At 41.8% G+C, this 27962-nt stretch overlaps 1 protein-coding gene across 1 annotated transcript in view; it reads left to right on the plus strand.

Moving 5' to 3' along the window:
- frmpd4 (FERM and PDZ domain containing 4) overlaps window positions 1-27962 on the plus strand; it is a 472289-nt gene that overhangs the window by 359481 nt on the left and 84846 nt on the right. Inside the window, exons 6-7 of the mRNA XM_072262320.1 lie at window positions 6625-6729; window positions 11742-11849. Of these exons, the coding sequence (XP_072118421.1) occupies window positions 6625-6729; window positions 11742-11849 (213 nt within the window). The remainder of the gene's footprint in view (window positions 1-6624; window positions 6730-11741; window positions 11850-27962) is intronic.

Below are 27962 nucleotides of genomic sequence, written 5' to 3' on the forward strand. Positions count from 1 at the left end.
TCAGAGAGTGGTTGGTGCGTAGAATGTACTGCCTAAGTCAGTGGTGGAGGCAGATACACTCGTGAAATTTAAGGGACTGCTAGACAGGTATTTGGAGGAATTTAAGGTGGGGGGTTACATGGGAGGTAGGGCTTAAGGGTTGGCACAACATTGTGGGCGGAAGGGCCTGTACTGTGCTGTACTATCTATTCTATAAAGTCTGTTCTGGCCATCAGGCACCCATTTACGTTAGTCAAGTTTGTTCTCCCTATATACCCATCAACTCCTGTCAGATTCTATCACCCACCTACACACTAAAGGCAATGTATAATGGCCTCTCAACCCACACATGTTTGGGGTGTGTGAGGAAACAACAGCATCCAAAGAAAACTCACTTGGTTATTGGGCAAATATGCAGATTCCATCTGTCCAGCACACAGGGCTAGGCTTGAGTCTGGTTCACTGCAGCTAAGAGGCAACATCTGTGTTAGCTGTGCCATTAATCCTTTTGGACATTATTGTCCTAAAATCTGCTTATTAGGATAGTTAACTGATGAAACCAAGTATGCTAAAAGTAGAATTGAAAGTGTACCAAAAAGGTCAAGGGAACTCAATAAGAGCACAGCAAAATTTCTCTTGAGTCACAAAGCTAAAAACAGTTTAGAATATTTTTCCTTGCTGGAGTTTAGAAGAATGAGGAGGGATATCACTGAAACCTATTAAATATTAAAAGGCCTAGATAGAGTGGCTATGGAGAGGATGTCTCCTATAGTGGGGAAATCTAGGACCAAAGGGCACAGCTTTAGAATAGATGGGTATTCCTTTAGAACAGAAATGAGGAGGAATTTCTTTAGCAAGAAAATGTTGATTCTGTGGAATGCATTGGAGGCTAAGTCATTGGATCTATTTAAAGTGGAGGTTGATAGGTTCTTGATTAGTAAGGGAGTCAAAGGTTGTGGGAAGAAGACAGGAGAATGGTGTTGAGAGGGAAAATGGATCAGCCAGGATGGAATAGCGGAGCAGAGTCAATGTGCTGAATTGCCTAATTCTGCTCTTATGTCTTGTGGTCTTATAGTGAAAAATATCTCAAGATGCTATGTGAGAGCTTCCTCAGGCAAAATAGAGAAAAAGTACGAGATAAGATGGGAAGTGTAGAAAAACATTGTCAATATGTTTAACGCAGTGAATCCCAGAGCTGAAATAATGGCCACTAAAGAGAAGAATAGCTTTATTAGTAACAGGTGCACTACATCGAAACATCAACATATACCGTGAAATGTGTCATTTTGCATCAACAACCAACACAGCCTAAGGATTGTGCTAACTGTTGCCACACTTCTGGTGCCAACATAGCATACACACAACTCATTATCCCACTATCCTTGGAATGTGGGAGGAAGCCACAGTACCCAGACGAAATCCACCTGCTAACAGGGAGAACATAGAAATTCCTTACAGATAGCGGTGGAAATGAAACCCCAATCGGTGATCGCTGGTGCTGTCAAGCCATTTTGTTAATCACTATGATACCATGACACCCTGGCGGAGTGAGGGAAAATGTGGATTCACAAAAGGCCAGGTTTGGAAGAGTCAGTGAACTCTCTGTCGCAGGGTGTAGCATCCTAGCTCCTTGGTTTTATTGCAAACTCAATGACATCACGGAGTGAATAAGGAGTGAATCTGAAAAACAACACAATTGAGTGCAATTACTGCATTGTTCCATTCACACAAGTAAATATACACATACACAGGTAAGTAAGAACTTAGTTAACTTTCCTGCAGATAAATATTATATAATTCCATCAAGTAAATACTACAGGTAAATTGTATGTGTAAACCATTAGCATCTAGTTTAGTGTGCAATAAACTCAAGCTAACATTCTATTCCAGCAAAATCTTATTGATACCTTTAGATTAACTTCTAAACAATATAACATCAACTTTTGGGGAAACAACAGGATGGCTTTTGATAGAAACTTATTAAACTCCTAACATAAACCTCTGACCATAAGGCCATAAGACAAAGGAGCAGAATCAGACCATTCAGCCCATCGAGTCAGCTCTGCTGCACCATCATGGCTGATCCCAGATCCCACTTAACCCCATTCACCTGCCTTCTCGTCATATCCTTTGATGCCATGACTGATCAGGAAACGATCAACTTCGGCCTTAAATATACCTACAGACTTGGCCTCCACCACAGTCTGTGGCAGTGTATTCCACAGATTTACTACTCTCTGGCTAAAAAACATTCCTCCTTACCTCTCTGTTCTAAAGTGTTGTCCCTCAATTTTGAGACTATGGCTCTAGTTCTGGATATCCCCACCACAGGAACCATCTTTTCCACATCCACCCTATCTAGTCCTTTCAACAATTAGTAGATTTCAATGACATCCCCCTGCATTCTTCTAAATTCCAGTGAGTTCAGGCCCAAAGCTGCCAAATGCTCCTCATATGTTAACCCGTTCATTCCCAGAATCATTCTCATGAACCTCCTCTGGACTCTCTCCAATGACAACACATTCTTACTGAGATCTGGGGGCCCAAAACAGTTGACAAAACTCCAAGTGTGGCCTGACTAGTGTCTTATAAAGGCTCAGCATTATCTTGTTGCTTTTATATTCTATTCCCTTTGAAATAAATTCAAACATTGAATTTGCATTCTTTACTACAGACTCAAACTATAAATTAACCTTCTGGGAATCTTGGATGAGGACAGAGGTGATACAAAGGTGGGGGAACTTTCTCCCCATTTAGATGACAGTGCGCACTATTGTTCCTTTTACCAAAATGCATTATCATACATTTCCCAACACTGTATTCCATCTGCCACTTCTTTACCCATTCTTCCAATTTGTCTAAGATCTGCTCAATTGCATTGCTTCCTCAGCACTACCTACCCCTCCACCTATCTTTGTATCATCTGCAAACTTTGCCACAAAGTCATCAGTTCCATTATCTATATGATTGAAAAAGAATGTGAAAATCATCGGGCCCAATACAGACCCTTGAGGAACACCACTAGTCACTGGCAACCAACCAGAAAAGACCCCTTTTATTTCCACTCGCTGCTTCCTGCCTGTCAGCCATTCCGCTATCCATGCCAGTACCTTTCCTGTAACGCCATAGGTTTTTATCTTGTTAAGCAGCCTCATGTGTGGCACCTTATCATATGCCTTCTGAAAATCCAAGTAAATGACATCCACTACCTCTCCTTTGTCCAGCCTGCTTGTTAATTCCTTGAAGAATTCTAACAGATTTGTCAGGCAATATTTCTCTTTACAGAAACCATGCTGACTTTGACTTATTTTATCATTGATGTACCTTGAAACCTTATCCTTAATAATAGATTCCAACACTTTCCCAACCACTAAGGTTAGGCTAACTGGCCCATAATTTCCTCTCTTTTGTCTTCTTCCCTTCTTCAAGAGTGGAGTGACATTTGAAATCTTCCAGTCCTCTGGGACCATGCCAGAATCAAGTGATTCTTGAAAGATCATGCCCAATGTATCCGTTATCTCTTCAGCAACCTCTCTCAGGACTCTGGGGATATAGTCCATCTGACCCAGGTGATTTTATCCACCTTAAGAACTTTCAGTTTGCCTAGCACTTTTTCCTTTGTAATAGCAATGGGATTCACTCTTGCTCCCTGACACTCACAGACCTCTGGCACATTAGTAGTGTCTTCCACAGTGCAGACTTATGCAAAGTACCTGTTAAGTTCATCTGATATTTCCTTATCCCACATTATTACCTCACCAGCATCATTTTCCAGTGGTCCAATATCAACTCTCACTTCCCTTTTACTATTTATATAACTGAAAAAAAATCTGGTATCCTGCTTTATATTATTGTCTAATCAGCCCTCATATTTCCTCTTTTCCCTTCTTATAGCTTTTTCATTGGATTTTTGTTGGATTTTAAAAGCTTCTCAATTATCTAACTTCCCACTCACTTTGGCTACCTTATATGCTTTTACGCAGTCATTAACTTCCTTTGTCAGCCACGGCTGCCTACCTCTGTCATTTGAGAACTTCTTCCTCTGGGACGTATCTATGTTGTGCCTTGTGAACTATTCTCAGAAACTTCAGCCACCTCCACTCTGCCGTCATCCCCACCAGTATCCTCCTCCAATCCACCTGGGCAAGCTCCTCTCTCATACCTCTGTAATGCCCTTTATTCCATTACAATACTGATACATGTGAGTTCTGCTTCTCCCTCTCAAATTGCAGTATGAATTCAATCATATTATGATCACTGTCTCCTAAGGGTTACTGCCTGACAATATGCTTTCCTCCTTACTATTTCCTGACTGCACAGGAGTGACCAAATACAGATCTGAAACTGCTCATTTCAAAATAAAAGCTGAATGTGCTTAATCACGTAGAAAAACTAACCAATTGCCTGAAGGGCAGAACTTCCTGAAAGAGGCAACACAGGTAGATAGGGTGGTAGTGAAGACATGCTACCTACTTGCATTCATCAGTTAAGGCAATGAGTGCAAACAGCGGGAGGTTATGTTGCAGGTGTGTAAGACTTTGGTGAGGCACATTTGGGGTATTGTGTGCAGTTCTGGTTGCCACATTAGAGGAAAGACGTGGAAGCTTTGGGGAGCATGTAGAAGAGGGTCATCAGGGTAAAGCCTGGATTAGAAAGTATAGAAAGTATTAAGCAGAGGCTGGATAAACTTGGATTGTTTCCCCTGGAATGTCAGAGACTGAGGGGTGACCTGATACAAGTATTTAAAACTATGAGATAGAGAAGATAGTTGGTTCCCCCCCTCCCCAGGGTAGAAATATCAAATACTAGAAGGCATAGCTTTAAGGAGAAAGGAGTGAAATTTAAAGGCGATCTCTGAGGCACCTCTTTTACACAAAGAATGGTAGGGGCCTTCAGCTGCACTGCCAGGGGAAGTGGTGAAAGTGGATACAATAGCAATATTTACGAGATGTTCAGTCAGGCCTGACCAGACAGAGAATGGAGGGACTGAGCCGACATGGAGGCAGATGGGATTAGTTTAAATTAGTACATCCTGGTCAACACAGACTTTGTGGACTGATAAACCTTTTCCTGTGCTGTACTGTTCTGTGTTCCATGATCACAAATGCACCTTGGTAAGGTTTCAGTGCCCTCCCTCTGCAGTAAGTATATGGTTCCTCTGGTAAGGAGACCAAACTGGTGCACAGAGCTCCAGGTCTCAGCTGGATACTATATCATTTCAGTACTCTTTACTCTTGTACCCATTTGTCATGAAGACAAACCTAACACTTACCCTCTTGATTCCAGATCATCTTTCAGTGACTTGTGAGTGAGAACACACAGGTCCTTTCAAACACCAGTTCCTTTTAATCTCCCAAGATTACAATAGGACTCCACTGTTGTTTCTTTAATGCCACACCAACAATGTCACCTTCTATCTGCCATTCTCCTTCATCTCCTCTGCACCCTGCTCACATCCCAGATTATTTTAATCAACAAATTTTACTGAAATGGGGAAAAGACACAATTGTGTTGAAAGTCATTCTTAATGAAGGCATTGGATCAGGAGCTTTTTGAGGATGCTAAATATGTTAAATCCATTCTTACTTTATGATCACATTCACTTTCAAACATTTTGAAGCAGACTCTGTTATGTTGTTCTTAAGACAAAATTTCATTGTGGAAATGATGCCCTCATTAGCTAGTCAAAGTTCTTGATTACTGATATACAGTATGTTTCTTGCAATAACTTGGAACTGATTATTCCGATACTTTTGTTATTTTGGATGAAATTGTCAAGCACAAATCTTGTCAGATTGCAGTTACATCCGCTTGATGCTGATTGTGTATCTAAAATAATGTCACATGAATGAAATTGGCATTGGTAAATATTGTGAAGGTCATGTGCTCAATAGCATGAAAACATTGTGGAACATCTTTTTGAGAAAAGCTAAAAATTAGAAGAATGCCAAAAGAAGAATTTAGCAAGTCATAGGCTAATTGTTGAGTATCAGTAGGAATTGATAAAGGGTAGGTGTAAGTTTTGAAAACATAAATTACGGTAAACACCATCTTCAAATGTAAGAAATGTGTAGGTTATTTCATTTCTATAGCAGATTTTAGAATATCCTTTAATTCTCTTCCAGAGCATACCGATAATTGTCACCATAGAACAAGTCTGTGGATTAAGCCAGTAAATTGCACAGTGACGATGAGATTGTTAGCATGAAATTTGTTCAGTTAAATACACTTCTCTGTTCCATAACATTTGTATGATTGGGAACTGATAAAAGGAATCTTATTCACATCTCATTGATCTTCTGATCTTGATCATTTTGCACAGATGCTGAGTTAAGGTCAAGTACTTCCTTACAAGAGGTGGCAAGTAGTGCACAGAGCTTGGCTGCATTGTAGAAATTGCAGGTGTGATTAAATTGCTTCTGTCTGCCTCAGAGACCTTGCTTCAAATCACTTGACCAACCTATTAGCCAATTAAAAGGGCTGAACCACAAAGAAAGTTAAAATTTATGATGCACTCTCTGATAATGCATTGTGGACTTAGTAGTTCCTCTATAAAAACAGTTAAGAACAACTTGCTATCACTTTGACTACTTGAGCCAGCTAATGGTACCATTAATAATGCCTGAATCTTATTCTTTCTTTCAGTCTCCCAAGTCAGCTTTTATGAGTGCTGCCAAGAAGGCAAAGTTGAGATCCAATCCTGTGAAAGTACGCTTCTCTGAGGAAGTCATTATAAATGGTCAGGTCCCGGTAAGTGTTGACACGTACTACCTTTCATGGACAGCAGAGCATTGACATCGGCCTCTAGGTGACCAGCTTTATGGCACAGGATGCCGTGTGGTCAATTTGAATCTCATTCCAGCGCAGGCTGTTACTGAGGCAACAGGTTTATAAAGAATTGGTTACTTCTTTCAAAATACAGAGCTTTTTGTTGCATAGAGAAACAAAACACTAACATGGCAAACCATTTAATGGAACTGATAGATGTAGATATTCATATTCCACAGAGGCTTCCTCCCAAAGGCTTACCCCTGTCACCTTGTCCTCATTTGAAAATTTTGCAATCCCTATAAAATATGTAGCCTAGTAATATAGGAGTGTGGTTTTAGTTCCCTGGAATCTGAGATGTTGTTGCAGCATATTAAAGAAAAGATCAGCTAAATATGTTCTTCAACATCAATCAATAGATTCTTTCCACATGATTTCACAGTGGTGACACGGATCTGCAGATTGTGCAGCATGCATTTGGTAGCAAATTCTAATAAATACTTTGACATAGAACTGATATTGTGTATCAGAAAGCCAACAGCTTAAATGATGATGGTGAGGAATGGGAGGGGAGTGGAGGAGGCATTCAGTGCTAACTTTGATAATCTATCGGACCCAGAGTACCACGCCTAAAGGATACAATAGAAAAACTGGTAGCAGATTTAAAAGAAATCCACCATGTAAAATTTCTAGATGAGTGCCTTTCTGTATCAGGATCTTAGACCATAAGACATTGGAGCATAATATGGCCATTTAACCCATTAAGTCCACTCCGCCATTTCATCATGGCAGATCCTGGATACTATTCAACCCCACATACCTTCCCTCTCACTATATCCTTTGATACCCTGACCAATTAGTAATATATCAACTCCACTGCAGTTTATGGCAGAGCATTCCACAGATTCAGCACTCTTCGGCTAAAGAAAATTCCACCTTTCTTCTGTTCTAAAAGGTCGCTGCTCAATTTTGAGGCTGTGCCCCCTAGTTTTGGATGCCCCACCAGTGGAAACATTTTCTCCACATCCACCTTATCTAGTCCTTTCAACATTCAATAGGTTTCAATGAGATCCCCACACATTCTTCTAAATTCCAGTGAGTACAGGCCCAAAGCTGCCAAATGCTCCTCATATGTTAACCCCTTCATTCCTGGAATCATCCTCGTGAACCTCCTCTGCACTCTTTCCAATGACAACATATCCTTCCTGAGATAAGGGGCACTAAACCGCTTACAATACTCCAAGTGTGGCCTGATGAGAGACTTATAAAGCTTCAGCGTTATCTCCTTGTTCTTATATTCTATTCTTCTTGAAATAAATGCCAACATGAAATTGCCTTCTTTACCACAGACTTAACCTGTGAATTAGCCTTCTGGGAGTCTTGGACGAATAATCCTAAGTCCCTTTGCACCTCTGATGTTTCAATCTTCTCCCCATTTAGATAATAGTATGCACTATTGTCCCTTTTACCAAAATGCATTGTCATACATTTCCCAACACTGTATTCCATCTACGCATTTTTTACCCATTCTTCCAATTTGTCTAAGATCTGCTGCAATTGTATTGCTTCCTCAGTACTACCAACTCCTCCACCTATCTTTGTATCATCCGCAAACCTTGCTACAAAGCCATCAATTCCATGATTTAAATCATTAACAAACAGTGTGAAAAATAGTGGTCCAAATACTGAGCCTTAAGGAACACCACTAGTTACTGGCAGCCAACCAGAAAAGGCCCCCTTTATTCCCACTTGCTGCCTCCTGCCTGTCAGCCATTCCTCTATCCATGCCAGCATATCTCCTGTAACACCATAGGAATTTATCTTATTAAGCAGCCTCATGTGAGGCATCTTATCAAATGCCTTCTGAAAATCCAAGTAAGTGACATCCACTGCTTCTTCTTTGTCTATAGTGCTTGTTACTTCCTTGAAGAATTCTAACAGATTTGTCAGGCGAGATTTCCTTTTACAGAAGCCATGCTGTCTTTGATTTATTTTATCATTAGACTCCATGTACCCCAAAACCTCATCCTTAAAAATGGACTGCAACACTTTCCCAACCACCAACTGCCCTATAATTTTCTCTCTTTTGTCTTCCTCCCTTCTTAATGAGTGGAATTTTCCAGTCCTCCGCAGCCATGCCAGAATCAAGTGATTCTTGAAAGATCATGCCCAATGCATCCATTATCTCCTCAGCATCCTCCCTTAGGACTCTGGGATGTAGTCTGTCTGGTCCAGGTGACTTATCCACCTTAAGACCTTTGAGTTTGCCTAGCACTTTTTTCCTTTGTAATAGCAATGACACTCACTGCTGCTCCCTTACACTCATGGACCTCTGGCACACTGCTAGTGTCTTCCACAGTAAAGACTGAAGGAAAATACTTACTAAATTCATCTGCTATTTCTTTGACCCTATTAGTACCTCATCAACATCATTTTCCAGTAGTCCAATATCAACTCTTACCTTCCTTTTATTCTTTATATAACTGAAAAAACTTTTAATATCCTGTGTTATATTATCAGCTAGTCTGCCCTCATATTTCATCTTTTTCCTGCTTATAGCCTTTTTAGTGCTTTTTGTTTGATTTTAAAAGCTTCCCAATCATCCAACCTCCCGCTCACTTTTGCTACCTTATATGCCCTTTCCTTGGCTTTTCTGCAGTCCTTAATTTTGCTTGTCAGCGACAGTTGCCTAGCCCTGCCATTTGAGCATTTCTCTTCTATCCTGCACTTTGTGAACTATTTCAGAAACTTCAGCCAACTCTGCTCTGCCATCATCCCTGTCAGTATCCTCCTCCAATCCACCTGAGCAAGCTCCTCTCTCATTGCTTCTGTAATTTCCTTTGTTCCATTGCAATTCTGATACATCTGGCTTATGCTTCTCCCTCTCAAATTGCAGTATGAATTCAATCATATTATGATCACTGCCTCCTAAGGGATCATTTACGTTAAGCTCCTTAATAAGATCTGGGTTATTACACAACACCCAATCTAAGATAGCCTTTCCCCTAGCAGGCTACAGCACAAGCTGCTCTAAAATGCCATCTCATTAGCGTTCAACAAGTTCCCTCTCATGTGATCTGACACCAACCTGATTTTCCCAATCCCTTTGCATATTGAAGTCCCCCATTACAATTGTATTACTATCCTTATTACATGCCTTTTCCATTTCCCTTTGCAATCTCAACCCCACATCTTGGCTACTATTTGGAGGCCTATATATGATTCCCATAATGGTTGTTTTATCCTTGTAGTTTCTTAACTCTACTTACAAAGAATTGACATTCTCTGACCCTATGGCACACCTTTTAAAGACGTAATTCCATCTCTTACCAATATAGCCACACCACTACCTATACCTTCCTGCCTCTCCTTCTGATACAAACTATATCCCTTGATATTAAGTTCCCATCTGTGGCCTTCTTTCAGCCACGACTCAGTGATGACAATAATGTCATACAGACCAATCTCTACCGCGCGTTCTTCCACCTTATTCCGAATGCTACGTACATTTACATACAGCATCTTCAGTCCTGCACTCTTCACTCTTTTAAATTTTGCCTCTGTGGTACAACTGAACTCTTTGCTCTGTCTGCAGTTGTACCCAATCATTGGCTTGTTCTTCCTTACATTCATCTTACATATTACATCATCTACTTGTAAATCTGCCGGCTCATTCTCAGCTCAATCATACTAGTTCCCATCTCCCTGCCATATTAGTTTAAACCATCCCAACAGCTCTAGCTAACCTGCCCACAAGGATATTGGTCCCCCTCAGATTCAAGTGCAATCCGTTCCTTTTGTGCAGGCCACACCTGCCCCAGAAGAGGTCTCAATGATCCAGAAATCTGAATCCTTGCCTGCTGCTCCAATTCTTCAGCCACACATTTATCCACCACCTCATTTTATTCTTATCCTCACTGTTGCGAGACACAGGCAGCAATTCCAAGATTACTACCCTTGAGGTCCTGCTTCTCAGCTTCTTTCCTAACTCACTGTATTCTATTTTCAGGACCTCCTCCCTTTTTTCTACTGTTGTCATTGGTAATAATATGTACACGACTTCTGGCTGCTCACACTCCCTTTTCAGGATATTGTGGATGTGTTCAGAAATATCACGGACCCTGGCACCCGGGAGGCAAACTATCATCCGTGTTTCCTTTTTGTGTCCACAGAATCGCCTGTTTGTCCTCCTGACTATAGAGTCCTCTTGCTTCCTCCCAGTCCAATTTCAGGTTTTAGGAAGGGCTTTTTTTAACCCCCCCCCCTTCTTAATCTAAGGTGTGCTACAATCTTTGCCCTCTTGAACGGGGGCTCACACTTCAACATAGGATTATGGGCCTTGCCTACTCTTTCACAGTACCACGCCTACTCTCTGAATTAACCTTTGAATGCCATACCATAATCTAGCTGGGCCAGTAACAGCCAGGGACATTTCCCTTCTCACATTACCGCATGCCACATCTGTTCAGTTGGTAAAACATCACTTGTCATGAATGGAACATTTGTAAAGGCTGTGTAAAGACGCAGTTGAAAACAACTGAGCTGAGAATGGAAAGTAGCGGTCACAGTAAGAGTTAGATCACGGAAATGACAATCCACTAAGAGAGGAAAGACTCAAATGGGAAAATAAGCCTGAAAGAATGAAAAAACAAGCAATGATGGAGAGGAGGATGGAGAAAATATTAAAGTGGGAAGGAAACCTGGCAATAGACAATGTTCTTATTTTACTTTGAATAAAGAGATCAGATTTTCTGTTTTTCAAATAACAGGATTTCTTGAAGATAACCCTTGAATATATCTTGCATAAATTATTTTATGTAAATTTATGATGAAAGAATATTCCAAGCTCGAAGTAGTCTAGTGTTAGAAGTATTTGACAGCTCAATGTGGTCTCTGAATTTAATGAGGAGAGAATATAATTGTGTATGCTGCAGAAATGCCACTGCAGCTTTGAAAAGGTTACACTGTAATATGTCTGCTTTTTTTATTCACAGGAGACTGTCAAAGATAATTCCCTCCTATTTATGCCGAATGTTCTGAAAGTTTATCTTGAGAATGGGCAAACTAAATCATTTCGATTTGACAATAGCACAACAATGAAGGTGGGTATTTGACCAACTGAACAACATGTTCAGTCAGGTTTTTGCTATCCAGGAGTGATGCAACTATGGAAGTTCACTGATTCTGTATACTTACGGTAGATGCTTGTTTTTTTTTATTCAGTATGGCCTGTGTTTTAGTACCTTTTTTACAAAATTATTTTCTTGTGTTGTTCTACACTGCAGGAGTTCTCAAATGAACTGCATCCACAGAAATATTTGAATATCCCTTAAGTGGCGTATGCCTTTGTGCTGAGAAGTAACTGAGTTAATTCAGTTACTTCTGACTGTAAGAGTTCAAGGGTGAACTCGTTTCTATTCTCTGCATTCTTAAAGGGATATCAGCTACGTGAGCAGCAATGTATTACTCCATAGCTTCAATCAGTTCTAGGTTGCAAGCATGGCAACCACTTTGCAAACAACAAGATCACAGAAATAGCAAGGTGTCACTGGCAAGACAAGTGGTGTGAGGGGTGCCATGCTTTTTTTTAAACACACTTGAGAGATCATAGAGGAACTGAGTTTACCAGGTCTTCACGTCCATGTCTCAAGGGTGGAATGGTAGCGTAATGGTATGTACAAACATTTTTCAGTTGGGTTCAATTCTGATCACTGTGTGGAGCTTGTATGTTTCCCTTGTGATGATGTGGATTTGCTCTGGGTGCTTCAGTTTCCTCCAGCATTCCAAAGAAGTACAATGAGTTGTGGACACGCTATGTTGGCGCCAGAATCATGGTGACACTTGCAGGCTGGCCCCAGCACAATCCTTGGACTGTGTTGGTTGTTGATGCAAAATGATACATTTTGCTGTTTCGATGTACATGTGAAATAAATCTGATCATTATTATTCAGAATCCCAAGGCACCCAACAGCATATTGTTCTCTCGGCACTGCACTGGCCTAGGTGTTCGTGATCAAGTTTCTGAAATGAGGGTTGAACCCAAAATCTTCTGACCTGGAAGTGAGTGTCCTGATGGAGCCACAGGTGAAGGATGCCTTGCTTATCCTAACACTTCCAGTGGAAATTTTTGAACAACAGTTCATCTTATTATTCTACTTTATCAATTATTTTGAACTTAAACTTTCACCTCAGACGGTTGAGGAAGTTTGGTATGGGTCCCCAGATCCTAAGAACTTTCTACAGGGACACAATTGAGAGCATCCTGACTGGCTGCATCACTGCCTGGTATGGGAACTGTACTTCCCGCAATCGCAGGATTCTGCAGAGAGTGGTGCAGACAGCCCAGTGCATCTGTAGATGTGAACTTCCCACTATTCAGGACATTTACAGAGACAGGTGTGTAAAACGGGCCCATAGGATCATTGGGGACCCAAGCCATCCCAACCACAATCTATTCCAGCTGCTACCATCCAGGAAGCGTACTGTAGCATAAAAGCCAGGACCAACAGATTCCGGGACAGCTTCTTCCACCAGGCCATCAGACCAATGAACTCACGCTGATTTGAGTGTACTCTATATTACATTGACTGTTCTATTTATTATACATTACTATGATTGCGCATTGCACATTTAGATGGAGACATAAAGACTTTTACTCCTCATGTATTTGAAGGATGTAAGAAATAAAGTCAATTCAATTCAAATGGAATGAATTCAACTTAAGTCAACAGTTGCAAAAATGGTCCTAAAAGATTTGTTTGACACTAAACATATGATGACACAACAATCAAATATACTTATTCCTAAATATTTGTCTTTGACTGACCACAATATCCTTCTGTGATAGAGGTTGAAGGATGTTAGGAATAAGGCTCATGGTGCAGTTGATTGGGTGATATAAATGTTGATCTTTGCCATGCATGTGAGGTTCTACAGTCCTGAATCTCACCTCCCTGCTTTGTGTCCGAGTACCACTTCCCCATGTGTCTGGAGAACTCTAAATACTGCCTGGGAGGAAAACTTAGAATCAGGTTTACTATCACTGATATATGTATGAAATTTGGTGTTTTGTGGCTGCAGTACAATGCAATATTATTATAAGTTACATTAAGGCTATATAAAAATATAAATTAATAGTGCGAAAAAAGAGACCAAAAATGAGGTAGTGCTCATGGGTTCATAGACCGTTCAGAAATCTGATGGCCATTCCTAAAATGAAACCATTCCTAAAATGTTGAGTGTGCATCTTCAGGTTCCTGGACCTCCTCCTAAATGATAGTAATGAGAAAAGAGCATGACGTTGATGGTGGGGGGGGGGGCCCTTCATGATGGATGCCGCATTCTTGAGGCACCTCCTTTGAAGATGTCCTTGACAGTGTGGAAGCTCATTCCGGTGGATGGAGCTGGCTGCATTTGCAATGCTCTGCAGCTTTTTATGAGCTTAAGCATTGATGCCTCCAGACCAAATGGTGATGCAACTAGTCAGAATGCTCTCCACACTACATCTGTAGAAATTTACTAGTGTCTTTGGTGTCATACCTAATCTCATATTGAAATGTAGCTATTGGCATGCCTTCTTCAAGACTGTATCAATGTGTTTGGCCCAGGATAGATCTTCAAAGATGTTGATACCCAGGAACTTGAAGCTGCTGCTCACTCTTCCCACTGCTGACCACCCCCACCCCTCCCTGCCCGATTTGGACTGGTGTGTGTTCTCCCAAATTCCCCTTCCTGAAGTCCACAATCAATTCCTTGGTCTTACTGACGTTGAGCGCCATGTCGTTGAGACACCAGTCAATCCATTGGTTCATCTCGCTCTTGTATGCCTCCTTGTCACCATCTGCAATTCTTCTAACAATATTTCTGTCATTGACAAATTTATTATAGATGGTGTTTTAGCTGTACCTAGCCACACAGGTGTGAGTGTAGGGTGAGTACTCTTTGAGGTGTGTTAACTGTCAGCGAGGAGATGTCATTTCCGATCCAAACTGACTGTGGCTTCCTGATGAGGAAATCAAGGATCCATTTGCAGGCAGGGTTGCAGAAGCCTGGGTTTTGAAGCTTGTTGATTATGGGGATGATGAGGTTAACGATGAGCTGGGTTCGGTAAACAGCAACCTGACACAGGTATTATGTTGACCAGGTGTACCAAAGCTGAGTGAACAGACAGTGAGACTGCATCCATTGTAGATCTGGTGTTTTGGTAGGCCAGGTCTTTGCTCAGGCAGGAGTTAATTCTAGTCATGGCCAACCTTTAAAAGCACTTCATCACAGTAGGTGTGAATGCCACTGGGTGATAGTCATTGAGGCAGCTCACCCTGCTCTTCTTGGGCACTGGTGTGATTGACTGATAGCTTTTTGAAGCAAGTAGCAACCTCTGACTGAAACGCTGGGTGATTGCAGTGAGCAAGTTGTCCTTGAACACTACAACCAGTGGTTGGCACAGGTTTTCAGTGCCCTGCAGGTATACCATCGGGTCCTAACACTTTGCAAGGGTTTGCCCTCTTAAAGAATGTTCTGATGGCAGCTTCTGCGAATTATATCACACGATTTTCAGATGCTGCTGGGATTCCCACAGATATTGTATTCTTCTCCCTTTCAAAGTATTTAAAAGAGATTTTCTGCTCGTTCGGGACTGGATCATCTCAGCTATTTATGATGTTACTTTTCTCCCTCTGACTACCTGACCTATTAAGGCCTCAAGAGAAGAGCAGAGTACAGTTGAAGAAATGCTACTAGGACTTGAAGAGTTAAGTTATAATGCAGAGTTGTACAAACTAGCCTTGCATTCCCTGGAATTTAGAACGCTCAGTTGTGATTCCATGCAGTTTTTCAGGATAATAAGTAAAACCAGTTGTGCAGGAAGTGACTATTTTCACCACCTTTAAAATAGAGGGCAAATTTGAATGGTTGAAGCATTAGAGCCAAGCCTCAAGAAGTGGAATTTGGCACGTCAAGCAATCTGCATCTCTTTTTGATCATACGTTGCTTCCAGCAAACTCACTGGCATGAATTGTTCCAGGCCACTCATGAAATTGGGCCCTGTGGGAATCCTCTGAGGCTACAAACAGTACATGGTACTTATCCCTGTATGGTTGCTGAAATCACGTTAATGAGGTCATAGCCCAGGCTTTGCATATGACCTACAGCAGCACAGACTGGTACAGGTTAATTGCACACTGCCAGTCTCACTCCCATTTCTCACCACCATACATTTGGTTGGTATTTTACTTAAGGGTAAACTAATAAGCTTTTTTGCAAAGAGTAAATCAGAGAGACTGCTGAGATGACTTACCAGCAAGTATCTTTAGCTACGAACTAAATGAGTCATGACTTTTTCTTTGTTCACTCCACCTGGAGCAGCAGCATGAATTCATCTTCCCTCTGTGTATCTAAAGCTGCAAGTGAATATAATAAATCTTCATTGACTTGGGCATGATAAAGATAGGTAGCACTGTAAACAGTGTAGACAGCAGCATTCAGTTATAGAGGTATTAATAGATTGAATGGATAGGCAAAGCAGTGGCAAGTGGATTTTCCACTGTTGGCAAATGTGAGGTCATCTACTTTGAACCTCAACACGATAGGGCTGATTATTTTATAAATGGAGAGTGTGACTGGAATCACTGAAGGTCTAATAGGGTTCATAAACGTTGATCATTAAGTTGTCTTGGGCACGTATAAAACAGACATCCCCCCCCCCCCCAGAAGTTCCGGGAGTCTCCCGCATATTGATAGTGGCTCCATGATGCCCTCAAATTATATACAATGTCCCGGAAATCAATTTTTTCGAGAGGGAGCAAGCGAGAGAGCGCAAGAGAGAGAGAGAGAGAGAGAGAGAGAAAGAGAGACAGAGAGCGCGCGCCTTGGCAGAGTGTTCCAAAAAAAGAAAATATAAAATGTATGTCACCCCAAACTGCATTAAAGTGTACCCCTGCCTAATAGGGGTCAAAAATAATGACAGTGTTGCTCGCTGCACTGTTTGCAACGGTGACTTTTCTATTGCCCACGGTGGGTTAAGGCTGTAAATAGGGTTGCCAACTGTCCCGTATTAGCCGGGACATCCCGTATATTGGGCTAAATTGGTTTGTCCCATATGGGATCGCCCCTGTTCTGTATTCCCCCCGCTAAGGTAGAGCATTCCTATGAAACCGTTCATAAGCCAAAATGGTGTAAAGCGAAGAAGCAATTACTATTAATTTATATGGGAAAAATTTTTGAGCATTCTCAGACCCAGAAAATAACCTACCAAATCATACCAAATAACACATAAAACCTAAAATAACACTAACATATTGTAAAAGCAGGAATGATATGATAAATACACAGCCTATATAAAATAGAAATAATGTATGTACAGTGTAGTTTCACTTAACAGAATTGGGAAGATTAAGCCAAAACCGATTTGTGGAAAAAAAATCGGCACATCACGCATGCTCACACAGGCGCCCGCACAAGGCTTCATGGTCATGGTAGTCTTTCTCGGGGTAAACACAAGTGTCCCGTATTTGACTGCTACTTTTGTCCCTTATTTGAGAGTGACAAAGTTAGCAACCCTAATTGTAAAAGACATGTTGAGCTGAGTTTAACTGGTGTCATTCGTTCATTAGCATAGCTAACATTATTTAAACTAGCTGGCTAGCTGCTAAGGAGCTACTCTATTGCAGACAGCCCACCTCTCCCGGAAGTTCTGGGAGTCTCCCACAAATTGATGGTGCTACCTCCCTGAAATGAGTTTTTGCAGGTGGGATGTCTGATAAAAGTATTAAAAATGTAGAGTTAGACATTACCTTGACTCTATGAGTTATTATCAGGTAAGGATGTACAAACTGGAATTGCATCAGTGGAATTGAGTAAGTGAAGACGATTTGGTGCAATTTTCAGAGTATTAAGTAGAACCAGTTGGGTAGAAAGTGAGCATTTTCATTGGCTGAAGAATTGAGTGAAAACAGGAATAAGTTTGACTTCCGTTTCAAGTTTATTGTCATTCAACTATACACATGTGTACAGTGGAATGAAGCATCCTTCTTCTGGTATTCTGGTGCAAAGCGCAGTACATACAGTCACAAGGTAGACATTAGCACAAGTCCTTGAGTGGCATGTTCTGAAGGTTCACAGGTTAACATGAAGTGCGAGATACAAGTTTATATAAGACATAATGTTACTGGTGTAGGTTTTTTGCAAATGAAACAAAGTGAGGCATTTTATGTTTAATGAAACCCTTAACACATTTTAATGATCTCCAAAACCTAAACATCAAAGTAAGCGAAAATTCTTTATGTAATAGCGTCATCACGTCAGACCAGCCTCTTGAAGCGAAACCCCAACTTATTCTTGGACGTTGTGAATTATGTACATTTCTCCCAAGTACGTTACCCTACACTGGCACTGTTATAACAAAAAAAATTGTTGTATAAATATGTGATGCAGCAGTGATAAAAGATGAAAGGTGACCAGAGTAGGGCGAGAGTGTATCTGTGGTGGGCGGGGGGTGGAATGTGGGGGTGTAGATGTGTGCTGGATGATACCAAGGTGTGGAGAAGCCTGGGGGAAGAAGCTGTTACCCAGCCTGACAGTTCTACTTCTGCTGTAGTACCTTCTTCCTGATGGCAGGAGGTCAGAGAGATTATGGGAAGGATGGGAGGGTTCTCTGACATTGCTAGAGGCACTGCATATACAGTGCTTCTGATATATGTCCTGAATGGGGGAGAAGAGACTTCGATGATGTTTTCAGCAGTTCTCACTATCCTTTGCAGTGTCTTATGATCCGATGCTTTGCAATTTCTTTACCAGATGGTAATGCAGCTGACCAGGCTACTCGATGGCTCTCCAGTAGAATGGGGGCAGAGGGGGGAGGGAAGAGCCTTCCTTGCCTCAGTCTCATCAGGAAGTGTAGGTATTGCTGTGCCCTCTTGACTAAAGATGGGGTGTTGAGGCACCAGGTGAGATTGTCAGTGACGTGCACACCAAGAATCTTGGTGCACCTGATTCTCTCCATGGAGAAGCTGTTCATGTGCAGCAGGGAGTGATCAACCTGCACCTCCCTGAAGTCGCAATCTCTTCCTTACTCTTGTCCACATTGAATCTCAGTTAGTTATAATTACACCAGTCCACAAGCTGCCCCACCTCCTCCCTGTATGCTTGCTTCCTCACTGCTGCTGACGAGGCCAACCACTGAGGTGTCATCAGTGAGCTTAATGATGTGTTCGCTGGCGACACAGTTGGATTTGGACTTGGCAGTACATTTGTATGCTAGCATTGTGAACAGCAGTAGTCTGAGCACACAGCCCTGGGATCACCGATGATGGAGCCAGAGATGTTGCTGCCAATACAGGCTGTTTGTGGTGTCTTCATCAGGAATTCCAAGATCTAGTTACAGAGGGAGATGTTGAGACACAACATGGACAGTTTTCCTTTCCGCTTCTGGGGAATGATTGTATTGAAAGCAGAACTGAAGTCAAAGACATTCTGTCACATGAAACGCCATTGTCCAGGTGGGAAGGGTGGAGGCTATGGCATCATCAGTGGACTAATTTGGGCTTTGTGTAAACAGGTAAGGGTCCAATGTCATGGAAGTAGAATAAATATTCGAGCCAAGCCTTAAGCGTGAGATTTGTTTATGCTTCTATTCACAGAAGGTGATAGAAGTTTGGAACTCTGTTTCACAAACTACAGTAAATGCTTGGTTGGTCATTAATTTGAAGCATTAGATTGATAAATTTTAGTTATCCAAAGATAATAAGGGATTTGGGGAAATCGCTGGCTTGTGGAATTAGGCTGTAGATCAGCTATGATGTGAGTGGATGACAGAGAAGATGGGTAGGTGTGTAATGTCCTTCTTCTGCCCCTATTTTGTATGTTCTTAGTTAGACAGATAACATCATTGATCTGGCTTGGTGAGAAGCATTCTTGCTCTTAGGCAGGATTGTGCATTCAATCTCACTAGGAACCCAAGCCCACGACTTAAGGTTGAAAACTTAGTGCACAGTTGAAGGGCTAGAGCGTTGTCAAAGGTACTCTATCAAGTGAATTATTGAATTAAAGTGCAGTCAACGTACCATGCTGAATGTCAAAGCAGGTTGAAGCAGATTTACTCTACATGTGTCCTGTACCACAGTCAGTTTGTAGATGCCTCCCTTTCTTGGTAGTGTTTACAGAATATCTCGGTTTTTCCAATACTCCTGTCATTATGCTCACTTCACCAGCATCACATAAGGCTAAAGAACTAATTAACCATTTCATCATTGTTTTTAGGACTTGCTGCATGCAAATTGGCATTTATGTTTGGCTATGAAATGGTTATTATTCTTGAAAAGTACGAGGGGTGATTGATAAGTTCGTGGCCTAAGGTAGAAGGAGTCAACCTTAGAAAACCTAGCACATTTATTTTTCGTACATTTACACACTTAGTCCAGCGGTCATGGAGCATACGGATCCCTTCTTTGAAGAAGTTGGCATCTTGGACCTCCAGAAGTGGTCCACAGCAGGAGTGACTGATAAGTTTGTGGCCTAAGGTAGAAGGAGATGAATTATTAACTTCAAATTTTCTGGTAATCACTCAGAATTGAACTGCACATGTATGTAACAAGAGCTGTATAACTCATCGCCTTCTACCTTAAGCCACGAACTTATCAGTCACCCCTGCTGTGGACCACTCCTGGAGATCCAAGACACCAACCTCTACAAAGAAGGGATCCATATGCTCCACAACTGCTGGACTAAGTGTGTAAATGTAGGAGGAGACTATGCTGAAAAATAAATGTGCTAGGTTTTCTAAAATTGACTCCTTCTACCTTAGGCCACAAACTTATCAATCACCCCTCATATTTTATTGTAAACTGCTTAACTCCTTTAGCATGTGGTAATTTGTTTCATAAATTCAAGTTCTTTCTCTGTACTTTGCATCAACTGAGCATCAACTGACTTTGATACATGGCGCTATGTATCAAGCCAAAGGTCCTAAATTTATAGCCTTAATTAACTAAAACCAGCAAACTGTGTGCCAATCATTTACTGTATCAACTGCAGAGGACCCACTTAATACACAGTGATGTTAAGGCAATCAATTTTGTTTGCTGCTAACCTGGAAATATTTGAATAACTAGTCTCAATCAATATTAAACAAGATTTCTTTTTGTCATTTAATGTAACATTGATTATCTGAAGTGACTTAAGTTTTCAGAATGCTGTCAGGAATTATGTTGGTAACTTGGCCAACTGGCACTGAGTGGGTTTTCAGTTCTCATTTGCTGAACTTTATTGTTGTGCTCACTTGCCGATAACTACTGATGAGACCCAAAGCCAGAAAATAGAGCAAGCTGAAATTCGAAATAACCCTTTATTCAGTAAAACTACACCAGTTTCAAAACTCAGCTCAAACTCACACTCCCCAGTACACCTGTTTAAACAGTTTACCCCAGAACAACTGATTCCTTGAGTGGGATTACGACCAATCAATGAAAGCCTGGGATTGCTTTCAGTTGACCACAAGGTGCTGATTGTTTTGGCTTGCTGTAACATTTATCTTTTGATCTCTTTTTCCTTTCCTTTTCCAAAAACTAGAAAGGAACCCCTCTCACTCAGTGCAGTTTACAGACAATTTGTGCTTTGCGGATATCTCACAGCCAACTGTAATTTATTGATGCAATATATTTATGTTAAGGATGAAAAGTGGAAAAAGTCCCTTGGTTTTTTTTGTAAAATGTTACTATAGGCCTCTTCTTCAAATAGCTTCTTCCACCAGAGAGACCATTATGTACTATGCGACTGATGGCTAACTCATTCAGTCAGCTGAGAGACGAGGCTGAAGATGCTGAAAAGCACATCAGCGATCTGGTCATCTTCCTTCGCAGCTCCCGTTCTTCTGTCTGCTTTCTAGCTTCATGTCCCTCAGTCTCCAGGACTCTTTATTGCACTGACTACTCTTACACTGCAAGGTTGTGCAGCATAAGGTGCACATTTGATGCAGTCTGCACATCTGCTTGGCTCATGGCACAAGGCGCCCCAGAGCTAATTAAGTACCTTCTGCATTTTACACTGAAGCCTGGGTACCAATGTGGCTCTCATATCGACACTCATCATTGGACGGGTCATTGGAATAAGGAGCCAGGGCACTAGAGAGCTTGCCTTATCATCCAGGGTAAACCTCCCTGGGTCTTGCTTGCTGCTGAAAATGTCCCGCAGTGTGAAATCCTTCAAAGTGCAGGTTCCAGGTGCAACTTTTATACGGTACCTGTCTCATAGAAAGGGTTTAAAGAGAAAACTCTTTCATTAAAATTAGTTACCGATCCAAAAGAGTTATGTTAGAAAGGACAACCAAACTCTGTCAAAGCTATGGGAAGTGGTGAACTTCTCCTTGAGAATTAGGAATGAACTGAACAGCCAGAGAAGTGATTACTTTTGAGTAAAATCTCACAGATAATGAAACTGAACTCTCTTGGGTGTGATTCACATTTGCATATACCCTTTACCTAATGATGTTACTATTTTTGCAAAGCCCAGTTCAAAGTTCAAGCACTGAACTTTGAAACATCTTCTATATCTATGGAGTTTGCTACAAATGTCCAGCACTTAGCTACAGAGATTCTCAGTTAGTGGTTCTGCAGCAATGATACCACTAACTAAACACCATGACAGCAAGTATTGCTATCAGCATGAGGATGTATGCAGGCTGAGTCAGGGATCTTGGGGAAAGAGTCATGCATATGCCCATTGTTTAATAAAGTACTCCTGCAGAACCTTTAGACATTCTACTCAAGCTGGACCTTTCTAATGGACAATGAATTTGTTGGCATAGGCTGTCACTATCGAGCTATGCGGCATGTTCTGATGGGTCGCCTAGCAACTGATCAGAGAACTCCACAACACTTCCTGCCATCAAAGTCAATCCTATAAACGCCACTGAAATCTGAAAATATAGTGAGGTACAGGCACTTAGGAATTTTTGAAGGAAAATAAGAACAAACATGAGGCAGGAATAGCTTAGAGAATTACTAGAAATAGAAAGCTAACCGGAGCTGTTGAAGCTTGTGCCATTGTAATTGCTTTCTGAGGCGACAATTAATGACTCAAGCTACTTGCCTGATGTAGGTGTCTGCGGCTAATACTTGGTGTAAGTGAATAAGACATTAATATGAATACAGAAGAGGACAGCTTACTGCATTGTGTAATTCAGAAAGTGAGGTTTTGCTGTACTTGACTTAGCAATCACCATGGCAACTTTCAGAAATGTTATTTATCATGAAGATAAAAGAGAACTACCAATTTACAAAATGGTAGGAAAATACCAGACAGAAAATGGTTGCTAAAACATATAATACATCTGACTGTAGGTAGCACTTTGAAACACATTTGCCATGAATTTCATTCCATGTCTGTAGTATTATGTAACTGCAGAGTCAAGTGAGTTGTACTCTTCCTCTGAGGTCCGTTTCATTTAAATTGCTGGTATGGCTACACAGCAGGTTTAATACTTCCTTTCCGGATGAACTTCTAGCCAATTTTCCTCAAGAATAGCAACAGATCTAAGCAATTGCAGCACATTTTTTTGCATATCAGATCCTTTGGCAAGAGTGGTAAGCATGGTCAGCGTGGTGTTGGCGATATACGGTAACAGGCTGATGACAAAACTAATAGAGATACTTCTGAAGTACTACCACTGCAAGCTGGAACCTTTAATTTTCCTTTAAATAATGTACTTTTAAGTCATCTTAACAAACCAGTGATTTTGCAATATCCTAAAGGACTCTGCAGACTCAACTCCCAGGAATGCAGTTATGGCACCTTTAAGTGATGGTACATTGCCATGGCAGGAAGAGAGGAAAGGGGAAGGACTCTAGCCAAACAAAAATGGAGAGGTGTAATACTTCCTTTACCCAGTATCTTGTTAGCAAAAGTACAGTCCCTGAAGAATAAGACAGAGGACCTAAGAGCAAAATTGCTGCATCTGAGGGAAATGAGGGACTGCTGCATTCTCTGTTTCATGGAGACGTGGCTCACCTCAGACATGCCAGATACAGTACTCCCAACAGAAGGGTTCTCAATCCATCGGCTGGACTGTACTACTGATTTGAGGAGGGCAAAGGGTGGGGGTCTGTGTTTGACGATAAACTCTTCGTGGTGCTCAGACATAGTGGTCTTGTCACACTCTTGTTATCCCAACATGTAACATCTAATGATTAAGTGACATCCACTCGACTTGGAAAGAGAGTTCTCCTCCATGATCCTGACCACAGTTTACATACCGCTAAAGGCTGATGTTAAGGAAACACTCGATATATTGAGTGCCAGAATGAGCAAACAAGAGACAGCCTAGTGAGACGCCTTTCAAGTCATTCCTGGGAACTTCAATCAAGCTAGGTTGAAGAAATTTCTGCCTAATTATCATCAACATCACACCTGCAGCCAAAGGGATCCTAGCACACTCAACCACTGCTATGCCACCACAAGGAATGCCTATCATTCCATCTCTAGACTGCATTTCGTGAAATCTGATCACCTGGCTGTCCTACTTACATACAGGCAAAGACCAAAAAGCAAGGCTCCAGAAGTAAAAGCAATGTAGAGCTGGATGCGGGAGGCAGGGGAGCAGTTGCGGAAGAGCTTCGAAACAGTGAACTGCACCATATTCAAGACTCATCAGAGGATCCGAATGAATACACCAGGGTTGTTATGGACTTTATAAAGTCAATCATGCACAAGTGTGCTCCCACAAGATCATTCAGAGTCTTCCCTAGCTAGATTGGTGGAGGGGCAAGTAGTGTTGAGGAAACAGGTAGGCTACAGAACACTGATTAGGAGAATAGGCAAGAAAGTGGCAAATGAAATGCAATGTTGGAAATTACATGGTCATGTACTTCGGTAGTAGAACTAAATGTGCAGACTATTTTCTAAATGGAGAGAAAATCTATACTTATTGCTTATTTATTATTTTTTATTTGTTTTTGTTTCATTTTGTATTTTCACTGTTTGCTATCTTTGGCAAATTGGTTGTTTGTCCATCTTATTGTGTGCGATTTTTCACAGACTCTACTGTGTTTCTTTGTATTTACTGCAAATGTCCACAAGAAAATGAATCTGGGGGTGGCATATGGTGACATATATGTGCTTTGATAATAAATTTACTTTGACCTTTTCCCATCCTCTCTCATATTTAACTGGATGTCTGGCTCAATTTAGTGATATCTGCTCCTCACATCCTTCCCTGGAACTTCAGGTCTCCCTGTGATGAAATACACTTTGGCACTTCCAGAGCAATTGTAGTGTTAAGCCACTGTGGCATTTAACTAAGTACATGCTGAGGGGACATTTCCTTTGGTGAGTGAATCCAGAGTGAGAAGTTTGGAGAAGCTTGTGGATGAGAGAAGTATGGAGTTCTATGGTCTGATTGCAGGTAGATGTGACTAGGCAGAAAACCGGGCAGGCACAGAGTAGATGGGCAAAGTAACACATTCCTGTGCTCTACTATTCACTGACTCCATGACGGATAATCACTGGGTGCAGAGCCACTCATATAAATCTAAAATAAGAGGAATTTCCTCTTGTTGAGGATTGTGAATCTTTGAAATTCTCTACCTCAGAAAGCTGTTGAAGCCGGGTTATCATCTCCACTCAGAGGTAAAGTGGATAGACTTGTAGAAACAACGGATCTGACAGAAAAGAAGAATAAAAGAGAAGCTATGCTCTTCTAAGATCTTACTAAATAATGAGCAGGCTTGAGGGCTATGTACGCTTCTGTTCTTAGTTCTTGTGTTGACATTACCACATTATAAAATTTTCATGAGCATTAGAAATATAATTGCCAATTAAGACTAAATCATGAGGTGGTTTTGATGCTCTTGATTGAGATGCATTGACATGCCAAGAGCTCTGTAGGTTGAAAAACATAAGGTTGTTGACCCCCTACAAAATGGCTGGAGTCAATCCAGGCTCCAGAGGTGAAACGACAGTGTAAATTTTCTGTATATGACGTGCTGTCTTGCTGTTGCAAACAAATATTTTGAAATTAATGCAGAATGACCAATGAGAGTCATTGGGTGAGTGGGAGGTATGAAGTGGGTATAGACAGCTAGCACTGAACCACAGTTAGGTCATTTGTAACACTGAATGGGAAGAACTCATTAGTCTTGGTGAAGTTATTGGGGAGAGTGACGGGATGTCATGGAGCAGTCGTCATTTTAATGTCACAATTGAAATGCAAGTCTGAATCCATTGATGGGGATGCGAGAATGGGAGACAAATGTCAAGTCAAGTTTATTGTCATTTCGACCATAAGCTGCTGGTACAGTACACAGTAAAAATGAAACAATGTTCCTCCAGGACCCTGGTGTGACATGAAACAACACAAAACTACACTAAACTATGTGAGACAGCCCAAGGCTACACCAGACTACGTAAAACAACATAAAAACTGCACTACACGAGGAAATCTGCAAATACTGGAATTTCAAGCAACACACATAAAAGTTGCTGGTGAACGCAGCAGGCCAGGCAGCATCTATAGGAAGAGGTACAGTCGACGTTCCCAAGATTCACAAACCTGCTTGTCCAGGTAGACCCATTGTCTCAGTTTGCTCCTGCCCCACCGAACTCATTTCTGCATACCATGACACTGTTTTATCCCCCTTTTGTTCAATCCCTTCCTACCTATGTTCGTGACACTTCTCATGCTCTGAATCTTTTTGATGCTTTTCGATCTTTTCCAAACTAAAGGTGTAGCCATGGGCACCCGTATGAGTCCCAGCTATGCCTGCCTTTTTGTTGGCTTTGTGGAACAATCCATGTTCCAAGCCTATACTGGTATCTGTCCCCCACTTTTCCTTCGCTACATCGACGACTGCATTGGCGCTGCTTCCTGCACGCATGCTGAGCTCATTGACTTCATTGCCTCCAACTTTCACCCTGCCCTCAAGTTTACCTGGTCCATTTTCAACACCTCCCTCCCCTTTCTTGATCTTTCTGTCTCTATCTCTGGAGACAGCTTATCTACTGATATCTACTATAAGCCTACTATAGTCTCACAGCTACCTGGACTATTCCTCTTCTCACCCTGTCTCTTGCAAAAATGCCATCCCCTTCTCGCAATTCTTCCATCTTCGCCACATCTGCTCTCAGGATGCTCAGGATGAGGCTTTTCATTCCAGGATGAAGGAGGTGTCCTCCTTTTTTAAAGAAAAGGGCTTCCCTTCCTCCATCATCAACTCTGCTCTCAAACGCATCTCTCCCATTTCACGCATATCTGCTCTGACCCCATCCTACCGCCACCCCACTAGGAATAGGGTTCCCCTTGTCCTCACCTACCATCCCACCAGCCTCCGGGTCCAATATATTATTCTCCATAACTTCCACCACTTCCAATGGGATCCCACCACTAAGCACATCTTTCCCTCCCCACCTCTCTGCTTTCCGCAGGGATCGCTCCCTACGCGACTCCCTTGTCCATTCGTGCCTCCCATCCCTTCCCACTGATCTCCCTCCAGGCACTTATCCTTGTAAATGAAACAAGTGCTACACATACCCTTACACTTCCTCCCTCACCACCATTCAGGGCCCCAGACAACCCTTCCAGGTGAGGCGACACTTCACCTGTGAGTCGGCTGGGGTGATATACTGCGTCGGGTGCTCCCAATGTGGCCTTCTATATATCGGTGAGACCCGACACAGGCTGGGAGACCGCTTTGCTGAACACCTACGCTCTGTCCGCCAGAGAAAGCAGGATCTCCCAGTGGCCACACATTTTAATTCCACGTCCCATTCCCATTCTGATATGTCTATCCACAGCCTCCTCTACTGTAAAGATGAAGCCACACTCAGGTTGGAGGAAGAACACCTTATATTCCGTCTGAGTAACCTCCAACCTGATGGCATGAACATTGACTTCTGTAACTTTCGTTAACGCCCCACCTCCCCTTCGTACCCCATCCGTTATTTATTTATCTTTTATTATTATATTTTGTTTTTCTCTCTCTCTCCTTTTTCTCTCTCTGTCCCTCTCACTATACTCCTTGCCCATCCTCGGGGCTTCCCCCCTCCCCCTTTCTTTCTCCCTCGGCCTCCCATCCCATGATCCTCTCATATCCCTTTTGCCAATCAATTGTCCAGCTCTTGGCTCCATCCCTCCCCCCTCCTGTCTTCTCCTATCATTTCGGATCTCCCCCTCCCCCTCCCACTTTCAAATCTCTTACTATCTCTTCTTTCCGTTAGTCCTGACGAAGGGT

This window comes from Mobula birostris, chromosome 6, assembly GCF_030028105.1.
Source record: "Mobula birostris isolate sMobBir1 chromosome 6, sMobBir1.hap1, whole genome shotgun sequence".
Classification (NCBI taxonomy): Eukaryota; Metazoa; Chordata; class Chondrichthyes; order Myliobatiformes; family Myliobatidae; genus Mobula; species Mobula birostris.